Here is a 13,906-nt window from a genome sequence, read left to right as displayed (position 1 = left end):
CGAATGTCGAATGTCGATTTTTGATATTTGCGTTTCGCACGCAACACGATTTAAACTTATCCCACTCCATTCCACTCCGCTCCACCTCACAACTTCGTTTCGTTTCGCCAGCTAAAAATATCCATAAATCAATTTGAGTTGATTCCAAGTTCTGCCAGCGCCAGCAGTGCCGCCCACGCTCCATGCCGCCGAGTGTCTCGCCTAAATTGAAGGCTGGGCGGGCACAGGATGGCCTGGCATAAGTTTGCATAAATTTCGCAGACAGTCCTTGGCTCGATTCCGGATTGAAAGAGGCTTTTGCCGGCCTTGGATGTTTGCTTGGTCAATAATTTGTCCACCTCCCCGGTGCTCAAGTGCCCAAGTGCTCCGGAGCACTTGATGCATACGGTGGCCACTGTGCAGTGCGGCAGGCGCAACTTCATCAGTGTCGCCGGGCTGTCAAAAGATTTAACACTTTAATGAGGTTTTGTGCAGTGCTCACATCTGTGGGCGAATTCGACTGTCCGTCCACATGTGTACTTATTGTATTTATTATTCGCTCTGCGGTCTTGCTCCAGTCGCGTCCTTCGTCCCGGTTAACCAGTTATCGACCCATCCCATCCAGCCAGGCACATGTTCATCCTTCTTCAGCTCATTCGATGTCCGTTGTTCGTTGTCGACTGTCATCCGTCGTCCGTCGTCGCATGTCAATGCTGCTGGCCATTGTTGACAATGGGATTTATATTTCAACAGTCTCGTCGGATCCTCTCACATATATATACATATATATATGCATTTGTATAGAGCGGAGCACATGGCAAGTTTTGCCATTAACATATTGATTTTTATAGCTCGCAAATTTACGAGCTTCTGCCTTGCGTGGGCTCCTTTTTTCTGCTGACGTGCATAAAAGGTTTTAAAAGTAACGCCATTAATTTCTGGAATGTTTCAGGAAATACTTCAACATAAATTTGGTAAAGTTTAGGGGCGAATATATCAAATGCTCTTTCCCGGCACTTTTATGATTGAGGGGGAAAGTTGCCTAAGTGAATTTCTTAATCAGAAATGCTTCCAATTTGCCCGTTCATTATTATTGATAGTTATCTGAAAGTTTCTAATTAATGGTCGTATCAAAAATCACTTAGCAGTGCTACTCCAATTTTCAATTTCTCCAATTTGTCTGCTGTTTCATTTCGCATTTAAGAGTATTATCCTTTTCCTACATTTCAGTCAATTTTACACTAAGCGAAAAGGCACATTTGTCCAATGAAATGCGCCGTCCGATATGCAAATCAGGCATATTATTTACGGTCGCAATACGAGACCAATAAACAAGCACATAGTTTGATAGCTAACCAGAAACAACAACAGCTATAATAAATCCAAATAGATAAGTTTACTCAGGCACAAACACTTATGTTTGTGCGTCTGTTGCTGGACAAGTAAATATTGATATTTTGATTTGAAATTGAGTGAAGAAATAGCCAATGGGGAAACGCTTAATATATGCAGAAGCCATGTTATTATCCATTCAAAAGTGAAGGATAACTTTCGATTTCTCCCTCGCCCATCGAAGCCAACAAATCATTTTAAGCGAACACATTAGCTTTTGATGATGGAGCTTTGATTAGCTATTAAGATTTCAATTAGAAAAACTACAGCAACCGCAAAAACCAACTCAAATTTTGGGTGTTTCGAATGAGGTTTACTTAAGCAAATATTTGCCAGCAATTACTTGCGATAAACGGTTGCCTGCGGACTTCGCTCGGTTTATTTGGCTCTTAAATAAATTACCGGGGACGGCCCTTCACAGTTTTGGGATGATAAACACGTTCAAATCGTTGCGAGCCGCATAAAACCTGTACAATTACTTATAAATTTAAAGCATTTATAACATGCTTAATGAATTTCCAGCGAGGCGAAGACGAGATTCCTCCGCAGGACTCTGTGCTCCATCCTTCTTGCTCCTTGCTGGCTGGCTGGTTGCCTGCTTGGTAATGTTTTCCTTGAATTATGATGCTTTTAAAACGTAATTTATTTTTTTAAATAAACACTGAGCGCGCTGCCTTCGCCGTTTTGCTTTCTCTTAGCTTCTGATTTTGGCTCTTTTGCTGTGCGGCTGAGAATCTGAAATGAATTTAATTTAATTTTATTATTTCAGTCAAAATTGCTTCGACTGCTGCATCTTGGCGCTGCTTATTGAGCTGAGCTCATAATTCTGTTTATTTTTATTATGCGCTTTCTTTTATTGGTTCATAATTTGTGAGTGCCGCTTTAGTGGATAAAGTCTATGGCACACAAAGGAAATCCACCGTTAACTTAACAAAGTGAAATTTGTTTAATATTTGCAAGGAACTCCTTAAAACACTAACAAGCAATTACTCACGGTCCTTACAGATTCCACAGAATTTTGGGTTTTGTTTTTACATAGATTCTGCAAAATCGATACGCTAGCAATTTATTGATATGGTCATTACAGGCTAAAGTTGGCAACATCTTCACATTGGAGGGTCTGGCTAGAAATTGCATTTGGCTGGGAAACGAAACTCTTAGCAATCAAATTGGGCAAACATCAAGGCGGGCGAGCCAGAACGCAAGACGTAGTTGTCGTACTTCAAAAACTCAAGTCGTGCATATTTATCAAAACATATTCGATATATGGAGAGGAAATGGGAAAAAATTGCACGTGCATGCAAGAGCAAACACGAAGAAATTGTTGGCACTGAAGTCCCTATACACACATGAAAAATAAGAGAGAGCCAGGACCAGGACGAAGGATACGCCGTTCGCTCTGCATCTGCAGTTGACGTTGTTGGCGCTTCAGAAATGTGTAAAATATTTTTGCCATCACAGAACATGGCACGCGGAAAGGGCAACCAACAATATTTATTATGGAAAATAGGCGAGAAGGCGTGCCCCTACCGCTCCTACTACCCATTGCGCATTGATTAATGCTCTCCATGCAGACAATATGGCGTATGCGTAATGTGGCCATGAGATATAAATCGAAGGCAGCGCATTAATGGCCAACTATTAAACTAATCGCTTTTGTTGCCCAGCGACTGGCAATTATCCTGCGCTCACTCCCCCCATTTCCCCAAATCAAGTCATAAAACAAAACAAGGGGAAAAAGCAAAAAGAAGGAGAAAAAGCAAAAAGTCCTGCCAAATGTCGATCCTGGCTGAAGTAAAATGGCAGGACGAAAGTCCGGGACTAAAGCAATTTTACACCTGTCAGCAAATAAAACGTTGATACACAAATAGAAAAATCCGTCTAAGTAGCAAAATTATTGTTGAAAGCACAATGCGCCCTGCAAAATAAAAAAAAGGGACAGTCGCAAAGAGGACTCAACGAAATCGCTTTTGCTTTCGTTGTTTAAGACAAATACCGCGCAGCAACAAAAGGCCAACTCATTGTTGTTGCTGTTGATTCACCTTTCTGCCACGCCCCGCATCCCTGGCCGCCCACTTCTAACGCTCGTTTTTTTCCACCGCTCCTTTGTGCTAAATAAACATTTATAAAAACAGCCAAAAGTTTTTATTCGCTGATGCTGCTTCTGTTGCCACTTTTTGGACCTTTTTTCCGCCCGTCCCCCGATTTTGGCAGGGAATTTCATTTTGAATTTCAACCGAACATTTCACGGGACTTTGACGCATGGCAAAGTTTATTTCTATATAAATTTATACGCTAGCCGAAAAAAGGCATATTTGATAAGTGGGTGAATTGGTCTCAGGCAAATATCAGCCCACAAAGTATACCATATGATTATCGTTATCTCTTTTGTTGATGGCATAAAAAATATATGTGGTGATTTAGCTAGAAGCTAAGATACTACTAAGATACTTTACCTAAAAGTTGTTATGCAGTTGTAAAGGTCTTAAATAAGTTTTGACTATTTCAAATGTTCAGTATTTTACCACTTATTTCCTATTTAGGACTCATATTCTTCGGATAAATAAATTTAAAATATTTTATAACACATATCTTGTAAGGACATTCCTGGACCACCATCATCGCACTTTAAACGTTTATTTCCGGTTTGCTCAGTGAGCTATTTGGAAATTGTTGCAGGCGCTGAAGTTGTACGAATGCGTGGGCTGTCAATTTGATGGGTCCGGAATGGAATGGAATATCTGAACACCAGCCGTATGATATATAAAGCCATAAACTGCCTCAAGTCAAACATCTTGGCGAGAGATCTGTGTCGTCCTGGAAATGATAAGACTGTGCAAGCAGTGGCGATGGCCATTGCAATAGCAATAGCTATGCACCACAAACTATGGCCACACAAGTCAAAAGTCCGTGGAACAGTAGTTATGGCCAAAGTCGGGTGATGGATGGCAGCTGCATTGTTTGCTCTAAGACTTGCCCGATGACTTGGCACTGATAATGGCTTATGAATGCCAGGCAATTGCGTCATGTAAACGAGCATGGTGGGCGTGGTGGCCAGACGCATGACGCCCATTTTACAACCGCCCTTCGGCCTTTAACATGTGCCGCCCGTCGTCGTCGTGGGAGGGCCACGCCCACTGTGTGTTGCTGCAACGTTGTCGACTGCAGCAAGCTGCAAGGCGTTGAACAACATGACGCGCTGCGATAGCGATTGCGAACTGCTTGCTCCTGCCACTGTGCCGCCGCATGCCTGCATGCACTGCGAGAAAAGGGTGCGCAATTAATAAATTCAATTTTATTACAAATAGAAAAGAGCTATCTACTATTCACTACTTACTTTTTACAGATAAAAATGCTATAAAATAGGTTTAATAATTGAACTAGTTTTTGTTAGAAATGGATATGTAACACATATAAAGCTTACTGTTACTTAATAGTTTTTGCTGTTTGTATACCCTGTAATTCCAGTGTAGTTGGCATACCGCCTTTGATGAGCCCGGGCCAACGGCATCAGACGAGCTATCAATGTTGTTGTTTGTGGCCCTGCAAGTGTGTGTCACTGTGTGTGTACTTTGCCAAGTTGATGTCTAATTTAACGCTATCGTAAAGTTGCCAGCGTTTGCTTTCCCACTCACTCACATCGCTAACTTACTCACTCATTCAGCCGTTACTTCTATGGCATAAGGTTGTATATGTTGTAATTCATTAGGGCTCCCAGCAAAAAGTTTTAGCTCTAAGTTTCTTTAGATAACCAGCTAGACAGTGAACTCATTACTACGTCTTCGAATCACCTGTAGGTTGGAATTAATCCAAAATAATTTGAATAAATATCTGCGTTTCTAGGAAATTGTTTGAAACGATATTGTGAGCACAGGGTATCTGTTAGCCGAGCAAACTTCTCTTGTCCGTCGCTCTCGTTCAGTGCTGTCAATGTGTCAGGCAGCCCAAAATCGAGACTCGTTCGGGAAATGGTGAAAAACACATGTAACTGCAAATCGTTATCGTCATCGCCGGTATTGTTGTTGCCACTGGTTTTTCCCCACTCACACACTCTCACAGTAGCACACACACACACATACAGAGGCGGGCAGACATTGTTTCGGTAGTTAGCACATGTGTGAGTCCTTGTTGCAGGACGTGTAACGAGGAAGTGTAAGTAAAATGTACATAATAGTTGGCATGACTGTTCTGTTTGCCGCAGTTCCACTGACATAAGATGCAATGATCATTTGTTTGTGCAAGCCTGAAATGAAACCCATCACTTGTTGTTTGGTTTATCGAAGCGTGTGGTTCCTTAACATCAAAGTATGCCTTCATTGTAAGCAGCACAAACATGAATATAAATGTCATTTAAGTTATTACTAAAACGGTATTTTTCGATGGCATACAAAAGCATTCGAATTAATTGGCAATGAATAGAGATAATTGGCTTGCTAATATGAATATTAGGCGTAAGTGTTGGAATTGCATAAATAGCTACCAAATTGATGGTTCCATCTAAATGCGCATAAAGCTAGAAATCATTTAACTTCATGCTGATCTGTAAAGTGTTATTTACTAGGCTTATACAACAATATTATCAATGGGACTCCATTCATAAGGGTTCCCAACACGTTTTTCCAAATCGGAAAATTCCCATTACCTATGACCGTTGTGATAAAGACCCTTCAGCTCATATAAACTGCTCCCATTGACCCAAGTTCCAGTCCAAAGTTGGCAAGTCAATCCATCACTCCCTGACATTCCCTTTATCGCACGAAAGTCTCAAAAATTTGTTCCTATGCCTCGGGCAACATTTGTCATCTGCTCAATAATTGTCAACAGACAAAACAAATTTGCATGTTCAAATCCGAGTGTGTGTGTGTGCGAACTTTGCCCATGTTTGGACTAATGTCTTGCCAAGTGCCCGAAAATGTTTTTCCATTTATAAGGAAACAGACTCAATTTAATTTCCCGTTGAGTTGACAGGAGGCAGCAACAACAGCAGCCCATACAAAAAGTTGCAGCCATTTGAACTATATAAATATACGTAGGCTTAGCACGGAAAAACTGTTAATCCTGCAGACAAACTGACCCAAGGACGAGACCCATTTACAGGACCCAAATTTCCCTTGACCCTTTTTTTCGGGTTGAGCTGAACGAATCTGCATATTGCCGTGTTAATCCTACTTGGGAATTTATAAAATAAATTATTTACTTAGGTGGAGTCCAGCAGAAAAACATCACTGAAAAATAACCCAAACATCAAATGAGAGATGAAAGAAAGGTGCATAGTTTCGAGCCCAATGTAAAGTGTCCTAGAGGCTTTAAGTTGAAAGGACTCCATGAGCCTGCGTAGCCAGTCCAGATCCCGCTGACGTGGCCAAAATGAATTGCACTTGATTGTGGCAGCACAGGTGGAATTGCCAGTGCAAAGTGCATCGTTAGCCAGAATTTACGTGGCACGCTAACACACGTCTGCCAAAAACAAGCCACCTAAGCCAGCATCCCCCCAAACCTTAACCCTTAGCCCGTAACCCTTAACCCTTGTCCCGCCACCTGTTCCTCGCACAATTTATGCTTGTGAATTATGAATGGAAACGGCGTCTTGGCCCTCTTTTCCGCTTTTTTGTGTGGAATTTATTTGATAGTCAGCTGCAGAAAATGCTCTCGCTCGCCGGTGTTTTTTACTTTTATTATTATAAATTCATATGCGTTGTCGATTAATTTTCATTTTCCCCTCATTTCTCAGGGGCCCTCGCCAGTGCCATTACTTATGCTGTTTTTAATTTTCTGGGTTCAATGCACGTGCCACGACCCCGAAACGAATCTTTGGCATAAATACACAAACTACAATGGGAACAGTAATCTACAAGGGTCCCAAAACCGCCCATCCTGAATATTTTTGGGAATCCTTTTGGCCAGATGACGGCAGAAGTCAAAAGGGCTCGGATTACTCCCTTTGAAAAGGGAGTCCGTTTAATGGAATATCCATACGTAGAATGAGTTTTAGTTTGGGATCCTTAAGCAGATGAAATAGTATAGCAATCAACTTGAGCCTTATTGGATACATAATATTACAAAGATTCTGAGTTTTTTATAGCATTACATTTGCCGTGCATCATAAATATTTATACCGGCTAATTTTTGAATATATTGCTTCATAGAATATATTCCGCGAGATTAGATAGCCGATGGCCGATTTAATGCAACTCAAGCACGTGCACTCGACTGCATTAAGCAGTCAACTGTTATCAGTGAACTATAATTCGACGACACCCTTGAGTGGATCCCCTTCCCGGCGGATAATTCAATTCTCGATGGCAATCCATTTTGGGCAGCAATGTAAATGATTATACTCCAGTTATTCCCACTCCTTGGCGGCCCGAGGGCAAACATTCCTCTCGGATTCAAAGCAATTTTCCATTTGGCTTTCCGCTTTCATTTGAGCAATCAAATAAAAATCCCAATGTAAGCCTTTTTTTGGCAGACAATCGCAAGAGAGGCGCCCAAATTGGCAAATCCCAGTTGAAATACAACAATAACCGTCTCTCCTTCATTTTTTCTAGATTTCATCTTGGCTGTGTAAATATTGCTCCTTTTGCTTAGGCGAATTGCCTTCTGTTTTTGGCAAGCGGCTTTTAAATGTTGTCTTTCGCAGAATTTGTGCCCCATGAGTTATGCGATTGCTCTTCATTAGATTTATCCGAATGTATATGGTCCTTGGAGTAATATCTCAGCCAGCTGGATGTATGCATTATCATATTGAGTTCCTTTTACGGCTCGACAGCAAATAAACACGCAACCAGCACCCAGGGACCTCTCCACCGGCTCTTCAAATGAAAAGTCATAAAAAGGCACAAAGGATAATGCGTTTTTAATGGCAATGAGTTTGGCTTTTCAGCCCGACGCGTTTTTTATAAAATATAAAAAATATAAAAGTATAAAAAATACAAACAAAACAAGCCAAACGTCGAATAAAAATCCCTAACAAAATGAAACAGAAAAATTTGTTTTGGATATGCACCAAAGTTCGCTTTTCCCTTTTCGCTGCGCCCAAAAGTTTACGAGCTTATTTAATTAATTTTTCTTGAGAAAAAATAACCCTGTGTAGGTGTGCATTTTTGCAAGTGGCAGGAGGGTGAGCGCATCCTTTTTTTCAGGAACCCATGCCACTCACCATGTGTTGATTAAGCGCATTCACTTGACTTTATTAACACGGAAATAAGACTGGCAAAAGCTGCGGCCGGCGTCTGGCAGGATGTGCCAGGATGTGGTCCGGGAACAGGTCCTGAAACCACTAAGCGCTACACTGGCATACATTCAACTTTACTCACTCATCTAGGCTGCACTCAAATATTAAATGTTTTTAATACATTTCGCAGGACAGAAAAATTCATATATAGAAATATAAATAAAAAATTATTATTAAATATATTAATATAAAATAATATAATAGTTTGCGCAATATGATATCTTGTTCTTCTAAAAATAGGGAGTTGATTTGTTGATCCATTTTTCTATAGTTATAATTTTTGAAATTATTATTTTAATTATAAATGTATTTTATTCTTATTTTTTATAAGTGAACAAAGCCTGTTCCAGGCCCTTGTAATTGTTGTATAATTATTCAAAATTACGCTGAAAAGTTAGCGTGACTCACTCACATGGCAAATGACTGCGAGTGAAAGGAGCTGGCCGACAGGCAATGAGTACGTTGGCATCCCGGGCACGTGACTACTCATAAGCCATTAGCCACCGGCAGAGATGACCCGCGGCAGACAGCCGCTCTTTCTGGCATTTAGTGCCCCGTGTCCTGGACGAGCCGTCTTCCGCAGCTCAGCGCAACTGGCCGATGTCCTGGCCAGTTTGGATTGTCGCTGGTAATTGTTGACTAATTGAGCCGGGCAACGGAATCGAAGACCCGGCGTCGTGTCAGTGATTTAGAGCCCGCTTAGCAGTTCGGACATGTGTCGACTCTGTGGCTGCTAATGAGCTGCAAATCGTGGCCTTGCGTACGTGCACGAGTCCTTTTTGGACGCACATCTCGGCTCAGAATGAAGGATGCGTAGGCGTGTCTCAAATGTCATGCACAGCGGACTGATTAACCCATTCATTTACTCAGCAAAGTTGAGGAGAACTTCTGAAGTTTTAAGAAATTATCTTGTTACTACAAGATACCATATTTACCTTTCTGTAGCTAAATTGTTTGTGAGTTTATTATTTGAAAGTTGAGAAAACCATAACAATTAAGTGCAACAACTATCCAGACAATGCACATTTATTCGATTTCAATAAACAAAGGAAACCCCCTAGAGCGTGGAAAACTCCAACTTATTATATATTTATGAAGTGATTAAGTTCATAAGTAGGTACAAATATTTTGTCTTGAAATGACTTATCCTTCCACCAGTCAAGACTAATTAAAACTGTAATTCTATAATTTAACCACTTAGAGAGCACTTAAGCTATCACCCCATTCCTATAACTTAAACTGCCAACTATTAGGGACATTTTTATTGGTTTTCCAGGGAAAAGCATGGAAAAAACTCAAATTAAAGTGAACCCGTATTTAAGTGTGCCAATGGCAATTTCCACGGGGTCTAATTTCAGTTTTAGTTGCTGTCCGGTCCGACATCAAACAAAAACGAAAAAGCCCGCAACTGTTGACCAACGACTGTTTTGGTGGCTTTTGGCCGCTTTCACTTTTCGCCGCTCGCTTTTCCACTTTCCACATTCCACTTTTGATTCGGAAGGGCAGCAGCCGGGATTGTTATGCAAATGGAACGCACTGAAAGAAAATCAATTAACTAAAGCAAACAAGGGGCGTGGCCGAACACAATGGCCCGCTGCTCCCTGCTCCCTGCTCTCCGCTGTCCTTCCGTCCTGCTGTCAAACGATGTTTTCGGGTGTGGGTCCGAAAATTAATTAAACCTCATTTGATGCAATCTTTCAGCGGGCCTAATTCAGGGGTCCATTGCCAAAATTCGAATTCGAAGCAGCAGCTAGGGCAGCAGCAGCAATTAGGCCCAAAATCCACAAGCGTATGGAATTCCTGTCGAAGGATATTCACAGGGAATGGTGATGTTACGTTATGTGTTTGAGTGTGTGCGTGTTTGGGTTAGTGTGTGTGTGTGTGGCGTTATGTATATGGCATGACTGTCATTTGCTTTATGCACACGACGAGGAAATATTCATGATTGCAGTTAACAAGGACAATTATGATTGATTTATGGCCCCTGCCGCTGCTGTGGGCCATGGCCATTAGTGTGGGCCAGCTTTATGGCAGGTGTGATAAAAGTTATTATCCCAGGATACGCCAACTTCGAGTTTGAGTGGCTCGTTAAAAGTGAAAGCAACTAAGATACGCCGCTAAATTAACATTGTAAGTGTCTTGTATTCCAGCGAAAACACAACATTTAATTAGATTAGCCATATGAGCGCGTAAAATGGCGTCTCAGCTATCAAAAGAGGCGACCAAACTCATTTACATTTTGTATCTCGCGTTAAGTTTATCAACCTTTATGGCCCAAAGCTTTTGTTATTGCGTATGCAAATGAGTTGGCTGGGCTGTTCAGCTCGCTTTAATTATGGCAAATCTCTTGGGAGTTTGTTTAAATGAATCAAGTTCAGGACTTAACCGAAGATCATTGACCCCTAATAGTGCGCATACTCGCCGCATAAATATTCATTCACTATTCATTCTCATTCGAGGGCTGTGAATAATTAAAATCCAAATTGTTTTCAATTATTTTGCGAAAACTATAACGTTCCATTCGGTTGGTTGTGCAATGCAGCAAATGAAATGCCCCATGGCAGGGGACAAATAAAATATACGATTGCCATCCGGACAGGTGCAACAAAAAGAAGTGCTTTGCAAAAAAAAAATTACCAAAATTGTTTGGCACTCTCTGCAAACATAATGCAATTTTAATTGCAAACAATGTTTCGTTTAAGTTCGTACTTACATACAGGTATATCGAGGGGTTTCCAATTATATACGAGTATATATAAAATCGGGCAGGGCTCATAATTTGCGGCTGGCGAATCCTTTTTGGGCCCGGCAACCATGTCGTTGGCCGCAATCGATGTCGTTTATCTTCTGATTTGTTGCCAAACGAAGCAAAACAAATCACTTGCCTGAACGGACCGATCCAACAACTAAATTTCAGAGCTCCTGCCGCAAGAAGCTGCAGCTTTCCAAGGCATTTTTTCGCTACTCCGGCTACATTTTTCGGTCCTCCCCGCTCCAACTGCTGTTGCGAATGAATTGTAGCTATTTTTCAGGCATCTTTGCCAGACTCGTGACGTCGGACTCGTCGACGTTCCGCTGGAAAGGACAAAGGCAGAAAAAAAAAGCTGGGAATTTGTGACGCCTCCGCCTCGTGTTAACAATGAAAGTGTGCCACCACGCCCCGCCCCAAACCAAAGGTACAAATGTCGCTGAAATTTATTAGCTTGCATTAAGCGACACAAGGACTCGTCGGGATATACACCATATATTAATATAAGAGCTGTGTGTGCCGCAGCAATTGTATTGTCTTTCTGGCTTCGGGTAAAGTGCACATTTGTTGTCTTCTTTATTTCGGGCCAGAAGTTAATCAGGATTTGTGACTCATCCTCGCACGCACAGATAAATTAATTTGTGCCCCGGTTTCCTTGACATTTTATTGAAATTTGCATAAACATAATTTCCGAGAGGCCGTCAGTAAATCTCCAGGAAAAACAAAGCACTACAAGTTGGGTAAACATGCAGTAAGAAAAAGTCTATTATTTCACTACATTAACTGGCGATTTATTGCTTATGGCAGGCTGAGGGCCCGAAGGCTATGCGATTCAATGGACACGAACATCGAACATCGACGGGCCAAAGTCAAAGTTTCTGGGGAAATATTTACTGAAAAGTTGGCTAAAACTTGAAGGAACCCCTTAAGTCAGCAGGTGAGGCCTTGTCCTTGGCAGCACTTTTCCTTGCGCGTCCTTAACTTTCCCCTAATTGAATGGGGCTTTGTCTTGGGCCGGCTCATGTGTGTATCCTCTGCAGTCACCGCATCATAAGGCTGTCATAATATGCATTTTAAATTACGTGTGCACACGCGGCGTATGCGCAATATGACGAACAACAGCCGCCGCAAATTTCCTTGCCACACAACCAGTCTGTTTTCTCTCTCATTTTTACATTCCGTAGGAGCAGAGAGAATTTTCTGCACGATGCGAGCCCACTTGGCTTTTGTTTCTAGCCAAGTTTATGTTATACAATTTTCGTTTCCATTTCCTCTTTTGGCACGGAGCTCGTAAATCTTTGAAGAGGCGGGCGGGAAAAAATGGAAAATTGCCCATTTTGCGATGGGCCATAAAATGGCAACAGATCAATATAACATTTATTTATATTTTCGCCCCAATGGTCATAAAAGTGTTGCTCCATTCGGATGATCGACGGATGGGCTTGCTCTAATTAAAATGTGGGTGAAAAATCCAGTCGATGGTAACGAGACTTCCAAGTATGCCTCGTGGATTTATGGCCTGCAGGCAGCCGGATGTGTCACTTGGCAGCTCCTACGAACTCCAAGGAAACTCCAAAGGATCGCACAGGACTCTCTGCGCCCTTGCCAGTCGGTATTTATGTAGCGATAAAATTAAATTTATTTTAACGCCAGCCAAAGGTGTGCGCACATAGTCAAACACTATCGCCAACTTGCTAGCAAGTTCAGTTCGAAAACTATCCCTTCTTGGCCAGGAAATCGCTGGAATCGCAGGCACAAATGCCGGGAAAAGCGTCTGCGATAAAAGTTTCTGCGCCATTTTCCACCTTTCTTTATGTAGATGTGGCCGAGTGTTTGTGTGCGCCTGAGTGCCTGAGTATTTGTTGCCGGCTTTTTTTGGGCATACGCACGAGTCCGGTGCTCCGGCAGTCGCAAACAGTAATGCAGCCCATAAACCAGGCGGCAAATGCAATGATATTGCCAATGGTTGTGGCCGTGTTTAATCTGCCAGCCGGAGTTAATATGCCTGCCGCAATGCAGTGGCAGACGTACTGCAAATTGGAGACTGGTACTGGGTTTTTCCCCATTTTCTTGCCAGTCGGCAGAAATTTTCGCTTAGCCACGAAACTGTTGGCGAAAATTGATGCAAATGTCGCCATCAGATGTGATATAAGCTGGTAATATTCACTGGGGCAGCTAGGAATTTAAAGTTGAATGTTATCCGATTGAAAACTTAAATGTGTAGTAAGTTCAATACGTAAGATTTATAAAACATTACATATAACAATAATATTTGTTAAGCCATAATGTTCAGATAAAAAAGACAAGATAAGCGCGTCAATTAAAAGCCCTCAATCAGTTAACAAAACGCGAATTGTAAAAATATTATTTTATAATTATTATTTTATCACCGGATAATCAGTAAACGTACTAGCATAAACAAGTGTTTTCTCATTAAGGCAATAAACAGAGGGAATCGCAAATTAAATTTAAATAAATAATTCAAAATTGATCTTGTTCTCGCAATCTGAAATTAATGCTCATATGCCTGCTGGGTAAAAGTAGATTGGTTA

The 13,906-nt window shown here is 41.5% G+C and overlaps 1 protein-coding gene across 7 annotated transcripts in view; it reads right to left on the bottom strand.

Annotated features, from left to right (window-relative positions):
- The window catches only part of LOC117141844 (kin of IRRE-like protein 2), a 223,601-nt gene that overhangs the window by 91,051 nt on the left and 118,644 nt on the right, over positions 1–13,906 (bottom strand). Inside the window, exon 7 of one of the 7 annotated variants that reach the window (XM_033305517.1) lies at positions 2,024–2,106. The exons of the other annotated variants lie outside the window; for them this stretch is intronic. Within the exon in view, the coding sequence (XP_033161408.1) occupies positions 2,066–2,106 (41 nt within the window). The 3' untranslated portion in view covers positions 2,024–2,065. Of the gene's footprint in view, positions 1–2,023; positions 2,107–13,906 lie in introns of those variants that run through there. 7 annotated transcript variants of the gene reach the window in all.

Source organism: Drosophila mauritiana, chromosome 3L (genome assembly GCF_004382145.1).
Source record: "Drosophila mauritiana strain mau12 chromosome 3L, ASM438214v1, whole genome shotgun sequence".
Classification (NCBI taxonomy): Eukaryota; Metazoa; Arthropoda; class Insecta; order Diptera; family Drosophilidae; genus Drosophila; species Drosophila mauritiana.
The sequence above is the reverse complement of the archived record's forward strand: the minus strand, read 5'-3'. Positions and strand labels throughout refer to the sequence as shown.